This window comes from Chrysochloris asiatica, unplaced genomic scaffold (genome assembly GCF_000296735.1).
Source record: "Chrysochloris asiatica unplaced genomic scaffold, ChrAsi1.0 scaffold00136, whole genome shotgun sequence".
NCBI classification, from domain to species: domain Eukaryota; kingdom Metazoa; phylum Chordata; class Mammalia; order Afrosoricida; family Chrysochloridae; genus Chrysochloris; species Chrysochloris asiatica.
Genome location: NW_006408654.1, coordinates 3,197,525 through 3,221,655, shown reverse-complemented (window position 1 = coordinate 3,221,655; position 24,131 = coordinate 3,197,525). Strand labels below are relative to the sequence as shown.

At 39.1% G+C, this 24,131-nt stretch overlaps 1 protein-coding gene across 1 annotated transcript in view; it reads left to right on the top strand.

Moving 5' to 3' along the window:
- PCOLCE2 (procollagen C-endopeptidase enhancer 2) overlaps positions 1-23,189 on the top strand; it is a 106,741-nt gene extending 83,552 nt beyond the window's left edge. The window contains exons 5-9 of the mRNA XM_006869859.1: positions 4,207-4,343; positions 8,715-8,869; positions 14,930-15,013; positions 19,360-19,527; positions 22,588-23,189. Of these exons, the coding sequence (XP_006869921.1) occupies positions 4,207-4,343; positions 8,715-8,869; positions 14,930-15,013; positions 19,360-19,527; positions 22,588-22,718 (675 nt within the window). The 3' untranslated portion in view covers positions 22,719-23,189. The remainder of the gene's footprint in view (positions 1-4,206; positions 4,344-8,714; positions 8,870-14,929; positions 15,014-19,359; positions 19,528-22,587) is intronic.
- The last annotated feature ends 942 nt before the right edge of the window (positions 23,190-24,131 follow it).

Sequence of the window (24,131 nt, the reverse complement as noted above, 5' to 3'; positions counted from 1 at the left end):
GCCACTGCTTAGCCTACAGTATCACACTATGTCTTCAGATGTAGCCTACTTTGTGGATATTTTGTGTGTGTGCAAGTTATGTGAAGGATCAGTTTATAACAGTATTTAAAAATAATATCATAATTGTTATTCTTATGGCAATCTGTTTCCATAAAGATATAGATAATAATTTTAAATCATTTTTTAAATTCACAAAAATGTAGCCTACTTTGTGAATTTTTTTAAATGGCTTAAATTTTTTATTATTACACTATCACTCTTAATCTAAACACTATAAAATGAGCAGTACGATATGTTTACAAATAGTTATAAATTGATCTTTCATATATAGCTGGCACAAATATATTTGCCATATATTCTTTTTTTTCATGGAAAATTATTCAGGCAAACATGCCATGAGTGTGAGTGATTTAAACCTGCCTTTAAACATGGGGAGTAAGATAAGCACTGGACTGAGAACCACAATGTTAGTGGTTCAAGCTCACCAGCTACTTCATGGGAGAAAGATGAGGTTTTTTGCTCCCACAAAGATTTCCAGCCTCAGAAACCCTATACAAGGAAGAGTGGTTATGAATCGGGCTGTGAACCGCAAGGTCAGCAGTTCGAAACTACCAGCTGTTCCATAGAAGAAAGATGAGGCTTTCTGCTCCTGTAAAGATTTACAGCCTCGGAAACCCTGTACAGGGTCGCTATGAGTCGGAACTGACTCCACGGCACATAACAACAACAACATGAGTTAGAACTGACTCCATGGCACCTAATAACAACAACATGAACATAATCTCAAAACTCAGCTTTATTTTTTCAAAGGAAAAGATGACCATTGATTCTGTAAAGCTATTGAACATTTTATAGCACAGGATAACATTTTAAAAATTTCATTCCTCCAACATTTAAACAATTGCTCCTGTAAAGATTTACAGCCTTGGAAACCCTGTACAGGGTCACTATGAGTCGGAACCGACTCCATGGCACATAACAACAACATACTACCTTTAAAGTATATGAGTCATTTTGCTCTCTGTTACATTTGTAAATAAATTGTTGTTGTTATATGCTGTGGTGTTGATTCTGACTCATAGTGATCCTATTGTTGTTGTTGGGTGCCGATGAGTCAATTTCGACCCTTAGCGACCCTATATAGGGTTTCTGAGGAGCAGCTAGTGAGCTTGAACCGCCAACCTTGCAGTTCAAACGGCTTTGCAGTCTGGTGCATTAACCCACAGCACCACACCAGGACTCCAAGACTCCTATGTTGTTGTTGTTGTTGTTATGTGCCATAGAGTCGGTTCTAACTCATAGCGACCCTGTACAGGGTTTCCAAGGCTATAAATCTTTACGGGAGCAGAAAGCCTCATCTTTCTCCTGTGGAACAGCTGGTAGTTTTGAACTGCTGACCCTGAGGTTAGCAGCCCGATTCATAACCACTATGCTACCAGAGCTCCAAATATAATATAAAAGTGCCTCATAGGCTTTCCTAGGCTATATCATTATGGAGTCCTGTTGTGGAGCTATAGGATAAGCTCTGGCCCGCAAGGCTGGTTTGAACCTTAAGGTTGGAAGTTCAAATCCACCAGCTGCTCCTGGGAAAACCTAAACAGGGTCACTATGAGTCAGAACCAACTCAATGTCACTAAACAACAAAAACGTATTTATGGAATCGGATCTCTAGGTGTTTTCTCCCGTTGAGCCCCTGGTGGTTTCAAATTACTGATCTTTCAGTTACAGTCTAGTGCTTAACCCTTAAACCACAAGGGCTCCTTTGTAAACATATTAGACCAAGTAATTCCAATTTAATTATACTTGCAGATTATAATTCAGCATCTCCTTTTCATTGCTTTCCCCTTTGATTATTTCAATTTCAATTTGGGTTTTGTTTGTTAATGTGATGTTTATCTTCAATCAATCAAGATTTTAAATAATTGTTGTAGTGTCTGAATCACTGAGCACTGTTACCCAAAGAAAGAAATATAATAGGAAGATTGAATCCTACCTAAAAGCTATGGAAATTCTTTTCTATTACAGACTTGCCCTCAATTTTATCATAGATTTCTCTGTCATTCTCCCTTTTACTTACTTAAAAAAAGAAAAGAACAAAACACAAACTTGTCTCCAAAAGTTGTTATGTGACTAATTTCTAAGTAGAGAAAGTTCAGCCAATTCTTTAATAACCTGGAAAGCATTTTTATTAGAAAGTGGTGAGAAATCACTGGATCCAAAGAGGAAATATTTTAATAAGATCTAAAACCGTGTAAAGTAGGAATCCACCATTATTCCATCCATTGCTGGTGCTGACTTCTTGAAAAGGTTGCTTAATATGTAGATGCTGGTGACGATTACGTTCAAAGTCAAAATGTACCTTTGTGTCCATCTGTGATACTGTTGCTAATACCATCTTTATCCAGATTCCTATGTAGAAGTCTTCTTTCGCTAATAACTATATGACTGTCCAAGCAGTAATTAATGCCATGTGTTTCCCTGAAGCAGAAGGTAGGATGGCCTACTCACCTGGCACCCAACAAGAGTGGATACCAGCTGTCTGGGCACTATGGATACTTATGAACACAGAGAAATGTTTTGCATTGGAGATGTTGGAAAAATCTGTTTATCAACCTAAGTGTCCTAAGATGAATGAATAAACAAATGTGGCATATCCACACAATGGAATATTACTCAAAATGAAATATGATATATGCTACAGCATGAATGAGTCTTGACAACATTATGTTGAGTGAAATAAGTCAAACATAAAAAGACAAATATGATATGAAATATATAGAGTAGGCAGATTCATAGAGACAAAAATGTACCAGTGGTGTTGTGGTGTGGTGCTATAGGATAAGCAGGGGACTGCTAACCACAGAATTAGTGGTTCAAACCCACCAGCTGTTCCTCGGAAACCCTATACAATAGGGTGGCTATGAGTTGGAACTGACTGGACAGCACTTAACAACGACAAGGGCCTGGGGGAAGAGAGAATAGAAATTGTTGCTGAAGGAGCTGTTACTGCATATCTGTTTCAGGAAAGGTCAAACTTTTTGGCAATGGATAGCAGTGGTGGTAAATAACAATGTTACTGAACTGTAAAATGGTCAAATGGTGAGAATAGCAATCTTTCGTTTTATGTATATTTCACCACAATAAAATTTAAGAGAGAGCGAGAGATGGAGAAGGAACCTCTACATTAAGAAAAGAAAAAGAAACTACTTAAGAATCCTAACACTGACTTCTTCAGGTGCCAGTGTTACTAATTCAGCCTTTTCAGAAGTCAGCCACATGACCGAGGAGGCTGTGCTGAGCGTGCACACCTTTCACACATAACTGCAAGATGTCACAGTCAATGCCCAAGTCACTGAACCCCTGGCCCTAAAATAATTATTTGAGTTCTTTAAATGGAACTGGAATGCCAGAGTCCTTCTGTGAGAAGGGGAAAAACTCTGTTCAGCTATGAATTATACACACACACACAGAGCACACATCCTAATACACACCAATATAGGAAATATCTTATGTAATATCTTTTTCTACTAGCTTTCTTCGAGATAGAGTGAAGTTGGTATACAGGCCCCCTTCCCACTCCAGGACCCTCCCAATTACTGTCTTATGCAGGTTGCCAGGATTATATAATGTTCGCATACTTTGTGGCTATAAACGGACAGAGCTTCCAAATGTGAGATGCTAAGTAGGATTGCTCTAGGGTTAAGATGATCTGCTTGGAAAGACTGACAATGAATGATGTTACATTGTGGGGATTGCAATCGATGAGATGAAACACAATATGTATGACTTGCTGACTGTAAAACGGATGATTGGCTCTGTAAACCTTTGCCCAATTCACAATAAAAAGCAAAAACAAAAAGAATGCCACAATTTTGTTAATTAAATAAGTATGCAACAAGAAAAAAAATAATTTAAAGAGAATGAATACATTTTTCTATAAAGGGAAATTGTACACTACAAAACTAGGGAAGAATTGCCTTTGAGATTCATCAGTAATGCTATTTTGACACTTCTAATGCTGTGCTGGAGTCCTGGTGTGGCGCTGTGGGCTAATGTGCTGGACTGCAAAGTCATTTAACCACAAAGTCAGCGGTTCAAGCTCACCAGCCACCCCTTGGGAACCCTATACAGGTTCACTATGGGTCAGATCCGACTCGATGGCACTTAACAACAACAACAACAATGCTGTGCTTTCTTTCTCTGCAGCTTATAGAACTAAAGTTCGAGAAATTTGATGTTGAGAGAGATAACTACTGCCGTTATGATTATGTGGCTGTGTATAATGGTGGAGAAGTCAACGATGCTAAAAGAATTGGAAAATATTGTGGTGACAGTCCACCAGCGTAAGTAAAACAAGACAAAACCAGTCATCTTTGAGTAGATTCTGTCTCATGGTAACCTATGGAACTCAGAGTAGAATTGTGTTCTATAGCATTTTCAAGTAGCACCTGTGCCTTCTCCTCACATTGTTGCCCAAATTGTTGATGAGTGGGCCTTAAAGGCATAGTATGTTTCTTCATCAAACATTAATGGAGGTAAGAACTCTTCTACTTATTAGCTATCCGGCCTAGGCAAGTAACTCGTCTATGCTGTATTTTGGTGCAATACACAACTTATTTTGGTATAAGACATATCCCACTTTTATATACAATACTGATATAAACAGTCATTGAAATTACTACAGTTTGTCTTCAAAGGTGCCATTTACCACTCAATGCCAATTTAAATACTCATTTCTACTCTTTGTTTAAAGAGAAATTCTATGTATTAATTGATTTTATAAGAATTCCTATGATCTTCCACAGAAACATTTGAGTTAAAGTATTTTTCAGTTTTAACTGGTTTATATCTGGTATGCAGACATTAAATTCAGGGTAACCACTGAGAAAGTTAAAAAAAGAGTCTTTAACTTACAAGAGTGAAGGAAAAACACAAGGTGAGAAAAACAGTTTAATCGAAAAGAAAGCGAGAAAGGAGAAAAATGGAAACAAACAAAAAAGTCAGGATAGATGGAAAGCATGAAATAAGATCTATCTAATTTTAGATCATTCTATAATGAAAATAGAAGCCTTGGTGTTACAGTGGGTTAAGCATAACAGTCAATGGTTCAAATCACCAGCTGTTCCATGGGAGAAAGATGAAGCAGTTTGCTTGTGTAACAATTTACAGTCTTGGAAATGGCAGTGGGTTTATTGGTTTGTAAAAAGGAGCTCTGGTAGCATATAGTTGATTACGAATCGGGCTGCTAACCTCAAAGTCGGCAGTTCAAAACTACAAGCTGTTCCGCGGGAGAAAGCTGAGGCTTTCTGCTCCCATAAAGATTTACAGCCTCAGAAACCCTGTGCAGGCTCACTATGAGTCAGAACAGAACTCCACGGTACTTAACAACAACAACAATCAAAATAAATGCAAATAGACCAATTGGTCAACAAATACTTTAAAAAAAAAAAAGATGAGGACATAAGCAGATAGGGAAACTAGATGAATGGAAACAACTGAATGGAAATCATGAGAATACTCACACATTATCAAGAATGTAGCCAATGTTACAGAACAACTTGTTGAATGGGAACACTGGCTGCTGTGTAAACCTTCACTAAAGACACAATAATATGTTACTAAATTAAAAAGTAAATGTGACTGGACCAGGTCACTGACCTTTAAAAGACAAGGATTGTTAGATGAGATAACAAAGCAAAATCCAGATAGGTTGTTTACACGACACATTCCCTGAAAAATAACGTGAAGCAAATGTTAACTGAAGGAAAACTGCTGTAGCTGTATTGTTGTCAGCTGATTGCGGGTCAGGCTAGGTGATGGAGGGTGGTGTTGAACAGCTCACATCTGAGGCGTAGCTTAGAAATCAAGAGGCAAGGGTGGGTCTCTATCTAGCCATGGCCCATGGCTCTAAAACCCCACTCTAGATAACATGAGCACAGGGTCCAGGTAAGAGTCCAAGGAGGATCCAAAGTAGTGCAGGATGGTAAGGAATAAAGGCGGATGTAGATTCAGGAAGTCCTGGTGTGGCGTTGTAGGATAAGCACTTGACCGCAAGAGCAGTTTGGCGGTTTAAACTTACCAGCCACTCCTTGGAAACCCTATACAGGGTCACTATAACTGTTAACAACAACAACAGATTGAGGAAATATTTAGGTGGGAAGAATGATGGGATGTGGTAGCTGATGGGCTGTAGTTATTGCAAGAGAAGGAAGACAGTAGAATGACAAACCAGAAACAGCTCAGTTAGAAGACATGAAACAGCATCTTCAATCCATTTCTGGGATTTGCCAGCACAGAATGGATGCAGTTGAGTGAGATTTTCTCTTGCCTTTCCAGTGACTTGCTGTAACATTAATTTGTAAATGCAACACATGGTCCTCTGTACATCTATGGTATTGGGAGTCTGCCACATTTATTGAAACTCAGTAGCAACAGAACAAAAACATTTGTTACTAAAATACTCTTCTTTGAGAAAATTAAATTTCTGGTATAATATATCGCAATTACATCATAGAAAAGGCAATGAATAATCACTAGAATTAGAACATCATGCCCAGACCTTGTTGGTTCTTAAGGTTTCCTTTACTGCCTTTGATGAGTGCATTTTGTAATTTTATGATTTAAATAAGATTAGCATGTTTTATTTGTGGTTTTAGATAAGATTGTGTTTAGTTTACCTTTCTTACTGAATGGAATGAGTTTTTCAAAGACAAACTAGACTATTTCTGTTACGGGCTTGATTTTCAGAAGCTTTATTTAAATGATATAGGCCACTGTGTGTCTGGAACTATGAATTAAGCATGTTCCATCTCTGTGACTGATAGGGAAAATGAGTTGGTTCATTGTTAGCTGTCCATGATGCCTTGTCTGGGAAGTTGTCTCCAGGGGGCAGTTGCTTCCAAAAAGGAGTTTGTTTAGTCAAACAAGCAATTGATCCCGTTTAAAAACTTGTTGAATTTTTTCCAGTCCTGAGTTAGTTTTAAATAGAATTAAATGAACTGACATGTCTTTTTACCATTGTTTAAATAATAACAGTTAAAGCTTAAATGAAACTTACTGTCCTATAGAATAGAGCTACCTCTAAGGCTTAGGAGAACTTCTGAGCTTCATTTCTTCCCACTAAATCTTTAGTACCAACTAATCTAAATTTTAAACTCTAAAGCTGCTTTTAAATTAGTTCTTAATGATACTGCCCATGATCCCTCAGACAGGTAATCATTTTCTACCTGTTCTTCTACCTTGATTTTGCTGTGGAAATCAAAAGCAGAAATGTTTACATTGTAGACAATTATGAGAATGCCCAGTACACATGAAATAGAAGTCTCTCTTACATTCAGCTTGACGTTCTCATCCCTGGGAAGCCAGCACACTGAGATGGCCCCTCAGACTCTGTCTTCATGGGGTGTGGAAATTTGTTCAGTTTGGATCCATAGTCTTAATTTAAAGACGTTTTTGGCAGTCCCAAGTCAGGCCAAACTCTGAGGTGACTGTAGAAAACCAACCACAGCTTCAGTATCTGCACTGGTCACAGTGTCTACCACAGTCTCCCTGTCTTGGATTCAAATTATGACTCCCCCATATACTAACTGCGGGACCTTAGGCAAATAACTGGAACTCTCTGACCTTCAGGCATCTACTCCATAAAATAGAATGATAATAGGCTTGTCATAAAGATGGTTGTTGTTGGTAGATGGCATCGAATCAGTACCAACTCATAGCGACCTTATGCACTATATGTCAACTTTACAATCATGGCTACATTTGAGCCCACTGCTGCTGCCACTGTGCTAATCCATCTCATTGGGGGTCTTCCTCTTTTTTTCTGACCCTCCACTTTACCAAATATAATATCTTTCTCCAGTGACTGGACCCTCCTGACAATGTCCTAAGTATGAGAGATGAAGTCTGGTCATTCTGGCTTCCAAGGAGCATTCTGGCTGTCCTTCTTCCAACACAGATTTGTTTGTTCTTTTGGCAGTCCATGGTACTTTTAATATTCTCTTCTAACACCATACTCAAATGAATAATTTCTTCTACAGGCTTCCTTATTCACTGTCCAACTTTTACATGCATATGAAGTGACTGAAAATACCATGGTTTGCGTCAGGTGCACCTTAGTCCTCAAAATGACATCTTTGCCCTTCAACACTTTAAAGAGGTCTTGTGCAGCAGATTTGCCTAATGCAGCAGGTCAGGTCATTTGATTTCTTGACTGCTGCTTCCATGAGTGTTAATGGTTGATCTGAGCAAAATGAAATCTTTGACAACTTCAATCTTTTCTCCATTAATATGGATCTTGTTTATTAGTCCAGTGGTTAAGGATTTTTGTTTTCTTTACATTGAGGTGCAACCCATACTGAAGGCTATGGTCTTTAATCTTAATTCAGTATTTTAAGTTATAAAACTTTTCACTTTCAGTGAAAAAGGATGTATCATCTGCATATCGCAGGTTGTTAATGGTATGTTATAAAGATGGAAGAGAACAATTCACGTCAAGTACAACGTCTGGGTATGCAAACACTTGATAAATAATAACTTCTAGCATTAATATTTAGCAGACTGAGACTTTCACCTTTCAAAGTGTTTGAGCTTTTAAGTTTAAACAAATGACAAATGATAATCTAATGTCAAATATGAATGGGAAGTGAGAGTGTCACACTTCAGAGATTTCACCCACACATATATATAACATATAGATGTTTTTCTTCTTTTAGGCCAATTGTATCAGAGAGAAATGAACTTCTCATTCAGTTTTTATCAGACTTAAGTTTAACTGCAGATGGATTTATTGGTCACTACAAATTCAGGCCCAAAAAACTGCCTACAACTACAGCACTCCCTATCACTACCACCCCACCTGTAACTACAGGTAAGTTTTTCTGTTTTGAGGTTTTCTGCACTTTGGGAGAAAAATTATGTTGAAGATGAAAAAAATTAAGTAAGAGGAAAATACTGGGAAAATTATCTTACATGAAAAAATATGTAACAATAATATGATTCATTAATGACAGTAAGGTAAGTATGAAAGAATGTTTATAAGCAAATCACTTTTAAATGTCACTAAAAAAATGTATGCCCACAAGATTTGTAAAAAATCTATTATAGGCACAGCATGTTTTCTTTTTGGCAGAAAATTATGATTTTCGTTTTATCACAAAGATTCATCATTATTTAGGTTAACATGCTAGGACCTTGATGCTTGTCTGTTTTCACATTTGCTAATGTTTCATTTAGGTGTTTTTCCTTCTCTCCAAAATGTGCTACATGTGATAATATGTTTTCAATTTGGAGTATGGCGGTGGTGGTTGTATGCCATGGAGTTGGTTCCAACTCAGCAACCCTGGATAGGATTTCTGAGGCTGTAAATTTTTACTGAAAGCCTCCTCTTTCCCCCATAAAGTGACTGATAGATTCAAACTGCTGACCTTGTTAGCAACCCAGCTCATAATCCACTGTGCTACCAGGGTGCCTAATTTAGAGTATATCAAAGAAAATATATTTTATATGGAGATATTCCTTGAACTAAGGAGCTCTGGTGTGTAGTGGTTACGAATTGGGCTGCGAACCGCAAGGACAGCAGTTCGAAACTACCAGCTTTTCTGTGGGAGAAAGATGAGGCTTTCTGCTCCCGTAAAGATTTACAGCCTCAGAAACCCTGTACAGGGTCGCTATGAGTTGGAATCGACTCCACAGAACACAGCCACCATTCCTTGAACTAGCCAGTGCCATCCTCCATGATTATAGAAATCAGCTGGGAGTCTCTGGTCTGAGAGATGTATTTGATCTTAGAAATGGAGAGGCAGGGGTGGGTCCTTCCCTATCTATCCTCTATATTGCGTCAATTCCACCTACTGGGATTTCCAGTCTCAAATCTAAAAATCCAAGCCCAGGTAACTGAAATAAATCCAGCCTTTTCACTGTTTTCTGCATGCACCTTGGCTAGAGCTGTAGGTAATACAACCATTGCTAGACAGCCTGATTTTTCTGAGTTTTCCACAAGTGTGCCATCTTGTGGCCCGGAAGTGTACTGCCTTGTGTTAAACCTCTCTCCAGCTCATTTCAATAGATCCTGGTGTCCATATTTTTTCCATTGAATTACATGATCTCACTCATGCTGCTGATACTACCTTAGCTTTTACTTCTGTTCCTAAGCATTCTCTGAGTTTAGGACCAGAAGTAAAAACTACAGTAGTATTTTTTCTAAACTGTAAACATAAAATTGTACATATTTCCTGTGTTGTGCAGTAATGGTAGCCACTACTGGCCACTTGAAATGTGACTAATGAGACTGAGGAATTGAATTTTTTAAATTCCATTTTAATTAATCATAATAGCCTCATGTGGCTATTGGCTACCATATTGGACAGCACAGGAGCCAAAACTCATTCATGTGGTAAGACCCTTCCCACTTTGTTCCCAGCTTCTCATTTCATCTTCAGACTACTATATCTTTCATTAAAGTCTATGCATTTTGGGTTTTATCACAGTGTTGGGAAGCTGCTGGTGGATTTAAACAAAGTTTAAGGTCAGATCTGCATTTTAGGAAGATCGCTCTGGCTTCTCTAAAATGATTGGATTGTAGGAGTCAAGAGCATCAGCAGTTTCTTGTGACTATCCAGATGAACTGTGCTATGGCAGATATACAGACTTATCCAAGAGATGAGTGGGAGCTCCTGATCGACCTTTGTCAAGAATGGACCCAGGTCTGTGAACTTGCACAACTTGGGTGTAGAGGTACCACTCACTGAGGTAGAGAACTCAGTTTGGAAGTAGATTCATGAGTTCAGCTATGGTTTTGTTGGGCTTGAGGTGTCTGTAAGCTATTCAAATGGAGATGTTGTACAGGTAGTTAGGTATATGCCTCAGGTCAGAAGAGAAATTTGAACAAGAGATATAAGTGTGAGAGTCTTCAGCATACAGATGACAATTGGAAGCATGATCCAGTATGAAATTACCTAGGGAAAGGTTTAGGGTAAAAGGAGAAGAAGGCCTAGGATTAATACTAAGAAAAACTCGATTTTCTGAAGGAGAATATGCTGGGAAAGGAGACTGAGAGAGAACACCTAGGAGGAGGGAGGATATCAGGAGCAGGTATCATGAAAGCCATGGAAAGAGACTGTTTTAAGAAGGCAGTGGTCAGTAGGGTCAAGTTTTGACAAGACTTTAACCCTTTTCAAGACTGACTGGTATTCTGAATTTAATCTTTGGTTGAAACCATGTGTTTTCAGTAATGGAAGGCATTTTGAATGAAACAGGGGAAAAAACTTTTGTGAGGTAATACAGATTTTTATACAATTAGTGGGCTACATATGTCTCAAAGGGTCTCTCATATTGAGTTTGGTGGAATGAGTTCTATTTCTTCAGATCCATGCAGTTATACAAACTTCCACCCAATGGCAGTACACACTAAAAGTGGAATAACAACTTCTCACTAAATCCTAGAGGCAAAAAATGTAGGTGGGCATTACATACCTCCATGGATCCTTAAAGGGTTAAAAAGAGAAGCATCGAAATGTTCCCATTTGATGTAGTAATATGGAGACTACTGAACGTCCTGTTGTTGTTATATGCCGTGGAGTTGGTTTCGACTCATAGTGACCCTGTACAGGGTTTCCAAGGCTATAAATCTTTATGGGAGCAGAAAGCCCCATCTTTCTCCCAAGGGACAGTTGGTAGTTTTGAACTGCTGACCGTGAGCTTCGCAGCCCAATTCGTAACCACTACTCTACCAGCGCTCCTTAACTGAAGGTCCTAGCAAGGATTATATGAGCAGAGTTGTGAAGGCAGAAGACAAGAGTAGGCTGGCGGTAATAGAACAGGCTGAAGAAATTGAGATGGTAAGTGCCAGCAACTTCTTCCACAAGTTTGGCTCTAAAAGAACAGTTATGAGGGTGACTTGAACATGCTAATCCTGATGAGAAATAGCCAGCAAAGAAGAAGGTGAACATATGGCAGCCAGAGGGGGAAAAAGTTTCTACAAAGGAGGGAGTAGCTGGCCTCCCAAGGACTCCCAAGTAGATTGACCTTAAACAGTTCTGGGACAACCTCCTCTGTCAGGGAGGAAATGAAGAGAGAGAGGCATGGGAAAAGATGCTTTGGAGACTAGGTGGGATCTTGAGGACATTTTCTGCTATGGTCTCTATTCTCCTAGAAAATAGCCAAGGTTGCCTACTGAGAATGAGAAGGGAGGTGAGGACACAGGAGGTTAGGAAAATAAGAAACACATGAAAACACCTGTGGAAAATTGGAGCGTGAGCGGATCCGTAAAAGAGCCTGTTACTTTGCTGAGGGTCCCGTGTGTACTTAACTGTTTGGGAGCAAGCACAGAAAAAATAGAGATGCATACAGAGTTGATTGTTTACCAGTGAAGAGCTACAAAAGAATAGAAGGGAAAGAGAGTTTAAATTATTGGCAAGAAATTATTGTGTAATAATGGCACATGGGATAGCTAAGGATATACAGATATGGCAGGTCTTATGGATTTGAAACGTAAGGGGGTCAATGTATTGAAGCTTCAAAGGAAAATAGTTATGAGCATGATTAAATAATAAGGTAAAGGAGAAGACATTGTTCTGGATAGTAATATGTCTGAATTTTTTGAGAGTTTGGTGATGAAAGACTTTAGTATAAGGATATGCAAGCATAGAACCAAGAGTCTTTAAAGGAACAGTTTTTGAAAGTCCTCGAGGTAGACTGAGAGGGATCATCCACAAGTAGACTGGAGCTACTGGGATGGCAAGAAGGATACAAGGAAGGCTGTGAGCCAGGTGGCCACGTTGGGCAGTGCAGGGCAGTAGATGGTACAGTAAGATAAGGAGGAGAGGATGGTGTCATTGATGGCATAAGGATGAGAACGTGGAGATGACACCCACCCAACTTCCAGACTGAAGTTCTGAGGTTCAGAGGAGCTGTTCTCCAACAGCCCACAAGAACAGATGCTCTCTTTCAGCAAATGAGGCGGATCCCTAATGTCCCTACTTTTTGACAGCTAATTCTTCAGATGCAGTGCCAAAGTCATGTGCCAACTTCTAGAACAATGAATAGAATGTCTCTCCCTCTAAATTTTTATTTTCTGAGCTATGTGTTTAAAAAAGATACATATTTAAGCTCCTATATGTAGTTTAACATTTGAATTGTATATGCTTTAATACTATAAATCACTTCAGAACCTTTTTGGTAAGTAAGGGGACAAAACGAGGTTCCTGAGTAGTGTAAGAGTTTGATGCGCTCATTGCTAACAGAAAGGTTGGAGGTTCAAGTCCACCTACAGGCATCTGGTGATCTACTCTAAAAATGAAATCAATCATTGAAAACCCAATGGAGTTTGGGTTATCTCTACTCAGACACGCATGTGGGCTTAATAAGTTGGACTCGATACAGCAGCAACTGTTGTCTGAATTTTAGGGTACAAATTAAAAATAAATTAAATAAATGATCAATTCATAGAGAAGTTGGCTGAACATACTAAAAGGCAATATTGTAATTGCAACTTTTTAACCAAAAAAAACCCCAAAATGCAATTCTTTTACATTTGATTTGTTTAGTTCTACCTAGCATACTGCCTTAGCAAATATTTTTGAAACATTTTTTACGTGATTATTGTTGTTAGGTACAGTTGTGTAGGTTTTTGGCTCATAGTAACCCCATGTGACTGAGTAGATCTGCCCTATAGGATTTTCTAGACTGTAAGTCTTTACAAGAAGGAGCCCTGGTGACACGGTGGTTAAGTACTTACTTGGCTGCTAACTGAAAGGCCTGTGAGAGAAGGATGTGACAATCTGCTTCCGGAAACACTACAGCTTTGGAGACCCTATGGGGCAGTTCTACTCTGCCCTAGAGGGTCTCTACGAGTCAGAATCAACTGGACAGCAATCCATTTTGATTTTATACTTTTTAGAATCTTCACGGGAATAGATCGCCAGGTTAGAAACAACTTGATGTCACTTAACAACCACCACAGGATTTCCAAAGAGTGGCTGGTGGGTTTGAACTGCCAACCTTGTTGTTTGCAGTCCAATGCTTATCCTACAGTGTCACATAACAGGGATTAAATATTTCACTATGTAAACCCATGGTTCCTTAACCTCAGAATGTTTTGAGCTAGCTAATTCTTTGTTGTGGATGACTGTTCTATATATTTGTTGGCTGTTTAGCAACACTCCTGGCTCTACCCACTAAATGACAGTAGCATTCTCCTATTCCACCCCAACACCCTGGTTGTGATCATCAAAAATGCCTTCAGACATTACCAAATGTCACCTAGAGGGGGAAAAAAATCACCTCCAGTTGAAACTCACGAGTTAGTCTGCTTGTGTTTGTTTTTAAATTTGTCTTTTTCTCAGTTATTAAGGTCCTTATAGACAGCACTAGGATTAAGGTAAATATTTAGTGATGGGTTGCATCTAATTACAGGTATTAACATATTTTACAGATGAGCTAAGTTTCTAAAAACATTGTCCTGCTCATATTTGCACAATTGCATCAGATTTCAAATATAGCAACAGAGCTCCCAGTGTCCTCAGGGGGAACATCCGATTCTTAGAATTCCTTTCGTTAAATGAAGAATTACCCTGTGTTTTCTGAATTCAGATTTCTCATGCTAGATTTTTCTAAGCAGGACACTCAGGAACCATAGATCTATTTTTGGGTACAGTATTAGTTATATATAAAAAGGAAGAAGAGAACCGGGCTAAATTTAGGTTATTTTTGATGTCAGGTTTAAAATTCACTAGAGGACATGAAGTGGAAATGAGAGCGGTAGCTGAAGCATGAAGAATGCCTTCTGCTTGCTTTTTAATGATTTCGCTGCAATGACAGATGAGTGGCTCGGGGAAGTAGATGGGAATTGGAAATTGGTAGAGGCTGATTTAAGCACTGAGTACACTTGAATTTATCTTCCTGAATCTTTAGTCTTCTTTCTCTGAATTAGGTTTAAAACCCACTGTGGCCCTGTGTCAACAGAAATGCAGGCGAACTGGGACTCTGGAGAGCAATTATTGTTCCAGTAACTTCGGTAAGAAATAAATCCAGCCTTTTCTCTTTCATCGGCAATGTTAGACTGCATGCTTAATCTCAAAGGAATGAACACACATTCATTCAGTGGTGTAGGATCAATAGCACTATTTACACAAGAAAATATTTTCTAATACACCAGAGTATGTTGACTTATGTTGTTAAAATTAGTAGATTTCACAACTGAGAAAAGTATGTACACAGAAAATCTGTTGTTATCATTGGTTTTATATAAACTTAAATAATTTGACTCCTGAGGTACATGAAACTGTTAGTACTCTGTATATTTTAGCTGACTGAGTTTTCCTTAAAAACACGAAAAACCCTGTATGCTTTTATTTTCTCACAATTTTGTTCTTTCATGTACTGAGTATTTTTTCACACATCTGTACTTCAGCTTAAGCAAATTAGAAACATACCCAGGTTACCGAAGCTGGCTTCTCCAAGAAGAAATTCAAATACTTTCTCCATCCTCTTTTCCAAAGTACTAAGTTAAGACTTGGAAAGCTGAAGTCTATTTGGAAACACTTATAAATTGGAACTGAGGAGCTATTACTTAATGATTTAGAATAGCTAAGTGCCTTTTCCAATTAAAAAAAAAAAAAGCACCCTCTGTGAAAACCCTTTCAGAGCAAAGTATACTAAATTTAATTATGTTGGTTATTTTTTAAAGCAGCTTAAAGGGAACATAAAAAGAAAAAAGACTTATCAGGGAAAGAAAGTTGCTATAGCCTACAAATGTTTTTGTTAAGCGCTGTTGTGTCGGTTCCAAACAGTGGCCCTGTATAGGGTTTCCAAGGAGCAGCTGGTGAGTTTGAACTGCTGACCTTGTAGTTCACAGTCCAAGGCTTATCCTGTAGTGCCATGCCAGCACTCCTCTAAGCTACCCCAAACAAAGGGCCCCTTAAGAAGAGGTTTTGCTTCCTTTTTTCTGTGCCTTAAAAAGCACCCCTGACAAGCTATATCATAGTGAAGGTATGAAGGCTCCGAAGCCCCAGGCCTTACTGGAGTTTGCATGCTGAAGTTCAAATAACCACCGTATAGATTGCAAATGGGAGCAGGTGCCATTCAGTTTACAGTCTTTTGGAGGAAGTGCTTAGTTTCACTCTGCTAAAAAATGACATCTTTAGTGAGTACTCGTCACTAGGAATCAATGAAGGCATGGTCAGAATTCTGATTTTATGAGTATTGGTCAAGTCTAAAACTTGATTCAGTCCACTGAGTTGGGACTCACTTGGGTGTTGAAATGACTAAGGATCACAAGTGCCCCTTGGTTCGTAGCCTGGGTTGGTGAAGCTTTCCTGGACAGTTTTTGGTCTTCATAATAACTTGGGGAGTACTTTTGGCTTTTATGAGCAAGGACAGGGCTGGTAAAAGCACTTTCAATGCAAAGCTAGTCCTTCTCCACAAGGACTGGCTTTCTTCTTTTGAGAAGCACATCACTCTCCCTCATGTGCTCAGCGGTGGCACCTTTCTCTTTGAACAGCTGAAGCAGAAAGTTACATAATGAAAACCAACAAACGTTTTCTTCTTCACCAAGTCAACAATTTCTACACATGTAGTTCAGGAAAAGCCACTACATTTTGCTAGATTTTTTTTTAAGCAAGAAAATGTTTTCAGTGATACCTCAGTTTTATACATTGACTGATAAACAAGCTGGATATGGAAGAAAATGTTAAAAACTCAAAGCAATGTTGAGATTTACTGATAATCAGAGAGAGATGGGTACCTGAGAGATGAATCCAAGGGATCTGAATAGAAGGCGGGGACATATGAGGGTGAGTCAAAAATTATCCACACTCCGGTTATATTAAAACACCCGTTCATATACATGGCTGATGACAACATTTAGCGTGCACATGAAATGATTCTGTCAATTAAATGAATGATAATGGATTATGTGGCAAATCATTTGCAAATCAGTCATGGCTCTTTCTGCCTATGACATAATCCAGGACAGACTTGGGTTTCAAAAGAACTCATGGAAGAGCATAAACAGAAGTGTTCGGACACCTGCCCCCCACCCCCCCCCAAAAAAAAATTGGAATGATACTCAAAGGAAGGTAAAAGTTTCTTACAAAAAAAATCCTTACTGGCTATGAGACATGGATTTATCACTATGAGCCTGAGAGTAAACAGCAAAGTATGGAATGGAGACATCCTCACTCACCGACCAAGAAAAAGTTCAAAAGTCAACCATTAACTGTTAACTGATGATGTATGGAGGGGATTATAATCAATGTAATGAAACAAGTCATAAGAATGGTTGAATGTGAAACTGATGATGTGCCCTGTAAACTTTCACTCAATCCACAATAAAAACCTTAAAAAAAAAAAAAAAAGTCAACCATTAGCTGGAAAATTGGTGCTTACAGTTTTCTGAGATTCTCAAAGGCCAGTATTATAACACTGACAGGAAAAAGGTTCAACAATCAACAATGCTCATTTTAGTGAGATGCTCACTGGAGAGCTGAAGCCTAAATTTGGGATTAAATGCAGAGGACTGCTATTCAAGGGCATTGTGATCTTGCATGACAGTGTACCTCCACATGCCTCTGCCCACACTGTTGACACTCTGCACAATCTTCTTTTTGAGGCATTAAAGCATGCTCCTTATAGCCCTTATCTTGCTTCATTGGGCTTTCACCTGTTTGGTCACCTGAAAGTAGCCCTTCAAGGGCAAAGATTCACTTCTGATGAAGAAGTGAAGACAGTGGTGCATTAGTGGCTTCACAGCTCAGCCTGAAACATTTTTAATAAAGGGAATATGAAAGCTTGTTGATAGATAGTCAAGTGTGTTGAAAAGCAAGGAGGTTATATCAAAAAATAATATATTTGTGTTTTCTAAAAGTAGATTAAAATAAATTCTACAGCTAAAGTGCAGATAATTTGTGACTCACCCTTGCATTTGTCATGGACAGGTGGACTCTCACCAACCCAGACATAGGACTTGGGTTTCAGGGCTCAAATTCTCATTTTACCCAATCAATAGCATCTTCTTGTTGTTAAGTGCTGTCAAATTGGTTCCGACTCATAGCAACCCTATATAGGGTTTCTAAGTAGCAGCCGGTGGGTTTGAAATTCCAACCTTAAGGTTAGTGGTCTGCTGGTTATCCTTTAGCGCCACACCAGGACTCCAATAGCATCTTAGTATGGCATTATTGCCTCTCAAAATGAAAGGTCTTTTTGAGTATTCACAACTAGAGGCTCATAAGCTTATTTGTTTTGTAAATTGGTGATTTGGAAATTGATCCATGTGTATACTTAAACATTCTGAAGAGTCCCCAGGTAAGCAATAGACTGCAATGTGGACGGTATTGAGGTTCTTCTCCTAGTTACCAGCACCTAGCAACCGGTTTAACATTGTAGCTCTGTAGCCTCTTTTTTCCCCCACCTGAATTTTTTTTTTTTTTAATTTTTTATTGTGAATTGAGTGAAGGTTTACAGAAAAACTGATCAGTTTTACACTCAACAAGTAATACCCTTTGTTTCATCAATGATTACAATCCCTTCCATGGAACAACAGTTATCCTGTTTTTTCACCGTGGTTCCTATTTCCATTCCACCCACTTTTCCATCCATTCTCAACTTTGTCCTTAGGTACATGTTGCCATTTTGAATTTGAATGATTGACTGTTCCATTCATTCAGAGTGAGCATACCTTACTAGAGTTGTTGGTCCATCTATAATCTATCTACTGTTTGCTGAAAGTTGGGCCATAAGAATGAGTTCCTGTGCAGACCTGAAGGGTGGCTGAGAGCTATAGTCTCGGTTTCTCCAGTCTCTTTCTGACCAGCAAGCCCAATCTTGTTTTTAAAAAATAGTTTTGAGTTTTGTTCCCCATCTTCTGCCACTCTACTCTATCCAGGATCTTCTAAGGTGATCCCTATCAGAGCACTTGGTAGTAGTAGCTGGGTACCATCTAGTTCTTCTGGTTTTAGAGTCGTAGAGACCTATGTTCACATGTTCCATTAGTCTGTTGGACTAATTGGTTCCAAGCCTCTTCTGTTCTCATCACTCTTATTTCTTGTGAACATGAAGAGACCAATAGCTGCACCTCAGATGGTCACTCATGAGCTTTCAATATCCCAGACACTACTCACTCAAGTAAGATGTTGAACACTGTCTTTGTGGACTATGTTATGCCAGTTGACCATGGTGTCCCCTGAAACTATTCCCACTTGAATTTTATTGACACATACACAAATCAAATTAGAGAACTCTATTACAGCCTTTACTTTAACTTTAAAATCTTCATATCTAAAACTTAGAAGCATGTAAAATTGTTTTCAGCTCTGCTGACATCTACCTTCACTGCCATTATAGCAAAGATGTTTTCTTCTGCAGTGTTGGCTGGTACCGTTATCACCACCATCACTCGAGGTGGCAGCCTGCATGCCACGATCTCAATCATCAACATCTATAAAGAGGGAAATCTAGCAATTCAGCAGGCAGGCAAGAGCATGAGTGCCAAGGTCATCGTGGTCTGCAAGCAGTGTCCTCTCCTCAGAAGAGGTGAGTAAGGGGATCCCTCAGTTCTTTTCCTAGGGGGCTCAGGGACAGAGAAGGCACAAGCCATGGATCAAGGGCTGTTTGCATGCCATGGTTACTCTGCTGCTACTGGATGCCACTGAGTCAATTCCAACTTCTAATGACCCCAGAGGACAGAGCAGAACTGCCCCATAGGGTTTCCTAAGCTGTCATCTCTATGAGAACAAATATCTTTTGTCCCACAAAGGAGTTTGTTGTTGTTAAGTGCCATTGAGTAGGGTTACTGAGGAGCAATTCATAGCTTTGAACCACCAACTTTGCAGTTCACACTGCCCTTGCGGTCCAATGCTCATCCTACATTGCCACACCAGGACTCCCATTGAGGGGCTAGTAGGTTCAAACTGTCTGTTACTGGCTAAGTGCATAACTATTGCGCCACCAGGACTCTACCAAACCCAAAACCCCTTACCATGGAGTTGGTTATGACTACAATCATTAAAGGGGATCTCCAAGGCTGTAGACTTTACAGAAGCCAATTGCCACATCTTTCTTCCACGGAGTCTAGAGACTGTTGGGTTCAAACCATCGACCTTTCAGGTAGCAGCTGAGCACTTAACCACTACCACCAAGGTTTTGTTGTTGTTGTTATGTGTCATCAAGTCAGTTCTGACTCACAATGACCTGGTTAGGGTTTCTGAGAGTAGCTGGTAGATTTTCTAACCTTGAGATGACCAGTCCAGTGCTTACCCTAAGCACACACCAAAGCTCAGTGAAGTGAAATCAGCTCTAATATATAAGCTACTTCTAGTATCAATGGGAAGCCTTGGATGTCTTCAGATTTGGACTCTAATGCTACTTTTTGATAACTTGTGGAAAACAGGTAGTGAATGAACTAGGATGAATAAGTCCAAGAAGTACATGAAGATATATCAATAGAGAAAAAACACTGAAGGACTGCTTCAGGGGAAACATGTCAGTGCTATGTTTAAGTGAAAATATCCAGCAAGCAACAGGAAATGCAGAACTGAAGTTCATTAGAGAGAGATGTATCTGGGCTGGAATTAAAGATTTGGGTCTCCTAACTAGAGATAAGACCATTAAATCCATAGATGATATCTTAGGCCGGGTTTTCTAAAGAAGCAAAATCAGTGAAATTTATATATAGTTCACTGATTTTGCTTTATATATATATATAGATAGATAGATAGATAGAGAGAGAGAGAGAGAGAGAGAGAGAAGTTTATTATCAAGGAAATGGCATACAATTGCAGAGTCCCAGGTCCCTAGCAGAAGAGAGAGAGAGAGTCCCTCCCACATGTCCATTATATTGGGAGCAGGCCACACCCTGAAGAAAGCACCCTTTTGATTGGCTGTTTATAGCCACTCATCATAGAGTTAACTATGCCTGTATTAGGTCCTATCACCATGGGAATAAGCACATCCCAATTGCCAAACCTCTTGAAACCCAGGCCTAGTCAAATTGACACAAACCCCTAACCATTATAGGTGGGAATGAGTTTATTAAGACAAATTATGGAAAAAGGAAAATGCCTCTAGTGCGAGGGGCACATGATTTAATTTTTATTAGTTTTTTCTTAACTTAAAAAAGTAATATATGTTCCATGGTTTTTAAAAAAGTTAAGTAGTGAAGGATTATGAAAAGTCCCTTCCAGACAGTTTCTATCTATATAAAGTGTGTACACACACATATCTGAGCACACGCTTACACAAATGCATACTCTACTATAACTTCTTCCCCACAAAATCTGTATGTAGACATCTTTCCACAAGAGCACATGCAGATGTCTCTTTGGAATCGTAGTAATGTATGCTATCACTGTGTGGCATATGATTTCTCATCCTAGACTTCATCTCAGTTTTTGTCACAATCCTCTCCCACATTCAAGCCAAACCAGATAAAACATGCACGAACAGAAATGCAGACGATCCACTTCAAAAGATCCATACTGTGAATTCACAGGAGTCTGGCAGCCTCATGCTGACCCTCAAAGGGAATAACAAAGGCTAGATAAGAGATCAGTACTTCCTTCCAAAACTGCTAAGAGTCCTGGGTGGTGCAGACAGCTAAGTGCTTGACTACCAGTCAAAGGTGGGCAGCTGGAACCCATCCAGAGATGCTTTACAAGACTAACGCAGCAATCTGCTTCCCAAACACCCTGTGAAGTAGGTCTACTCTGCACACATGGGGTCACTATGAGTTAGGATCAATTCTCAACAGTAACTAGCAACAACAAAACACCAGCTAGGAATATAAAGCCTCCCAGAGGCGGCAGTAGTCTAGGGATAGCATCCACCTTGCTCAGCCCACCAAGCTTTCATTGGCTCAAGACCACTGTGATAGTGAGACCCCACAGAGGAAGGATTATGCAAGAGACAGAGGAGACATGTAGTTCTCTTGTAACATGGGTGAAAGAGGAGAATTAATGAAGTGAATATGACATCATTGTACACAGTATCAATCTCTAGAGTTGAACCTAACACACCTCAGCTTAGACCCCAGTCCAAGTCTAACTTAGCTAGGCACATTGATGCACTAAAAATTAATGTACCAGATATAAATACATTTTACTACTTAATTTTTGCACAGGACTATAAGAATGCAAAGGAATGTATGACCCATCCATGTGCTCAAGAAATTTACAAAGTATAAGTGCTTGAGATGTTCAGAAAAGTTCATAACTAACAACAGAAGAGTAGAGATTAGTTGTCAGATGTATGCAAGTCCAGAAGCATGATAGAACTAAGGTCATCTGAGAATGGCATATCTGGGAGTCTTCCATGTTTGCACAGATAGGTCACTGAAGGCACTTGGTAAATACACCAGACCTACAACACTGCAGAGCAGCACAGGAATTCAGGTATCACACTGTCTAGGGTCTGCATTGGTAGAGCTGGAATATGTTATTCAATTGACTTTAGCTCTTAACTGATTAAAGTCTTAAGCCATATTTTAGTCTAGATAGAACAAATGTACAATTATATCATTTATAGAATGGTTATCCATAGGTAATGATAGTCTAAGCACCTGTAGAGAAATTTTAATTTTGTATTCTCTTTCTTTAGGTCTAAATTATATTATTATGGGCCAAGTGGGTGAAGATGGACGAGGCAAAATCATGCCCAACAGTTTTATCATGATGTTCAAGACCAAGAATCAGAAGCTCCTGAATGCCTTGAAAAACAAGCAATGTTAACAGGGAATTCTGAAGAGTTATGCAGCATTCTGTCATTGCCTTTGAAAGATCTATTTTTTCTCAATAGGAAAAAGGAAAAAAAATATGAAATTAAATATTGAGCATTCCAGTGATTTGACTGAATTACTCTTCACATGCTTTAAGTATGAGACCTCCAATATTGCTGATGGAAGTTCTGTGCCTACAGGAAGAGGAGCAGAAATCTAATGGAAGACCTACAGGCTTAGTGCTGTAAAAGGAAATTCCATGTGTGACGCACTGGCAGCTTGCAAGTGATTTATTTATACATCTCTGTAAAAGGATGTTTTTGGAAATGAGCTGTGTGAAGATGTAAAACAAGATTTTTTAAAGTGCAATATTTATAATATTTGTTTGACCTTTAAGCATTTGCTCTGAGGTGTTACCTTCTTCTTTTGCCTTTTTTTAAACCAATGCTTATTAAGATATTTTTAAATGAATATATAGCAGCCATTAAACTTGTTTTTACAGAAAGTGGAACTCTGTAAAAAGAATAAAACCAAACAGAAAAACCAGTTACCTTTGAGTTGTTCTAACTATGGCACGACCCCAGGTGTTAGAGTAGCGCTGCTCTCAGTCCGCAGGGTTTTCACGGTTCTGACCTTTTAGAAGCAGATTACCATGCTTTCTTTCAAGGCACTTCTGGGTGGTTTCAAACTACCAACATTTTGGTTTACAAGTCCAGCACTCAGGGACTCCAAAAAGAAGAATAAGCCCTCTTATTTATATATAAGGTTGTCTTTGTACCAGGTTACACTTTACTGAAAGAATTGGCATTCTAAGAATAACAGGCACTAAATGGACCCAATCATATAATTAGACTATAATTCTTTTTGAAAAACCTGAGACTGTTAGAGCTAGAATGGTGCCCTTCAGGCACTGAGTACAACTCCTTCATTTTGTAAGAGAAGCTTGCTCAGGGAACACGTCTCATAGACAGAATAGGAATCAGGCTTAGGAGTCTGACCTCCAAACCCAATGCCCTTGCTGCCATTAGACAAAGATCTGACTACACAAATGTTGTTAAGTGCCGAGTGGATTCCAACTCAGCAACCCTGTATAGGGTTTATAAGATGCAGCTGGGGGCGGAGGGGGTGGTGGTGGTTGCAGTTCAATGCTTATCCTACAGCGCCACACCAGGACTCCTAGCAAATTCTCTAATCCAAATTCACTGAGTTAAGAACTTGTTTTGTTAACCTAAATAATAATTGGCCACTTTATAGACTTTGGAATTAGAAATGAGTCTGATGTTCTTACCCACTCCATTCTCAGTTAATCAGAGTGATTCTGGTAAGCTGCGGTCTGTTAGTGCCTTTGAAAACTGTTTTCATTCATTATTGGAAGAACTGCAAATCGACTCCCACTGGAGTCCTGGTATGGTGCTGTGGGTTAATG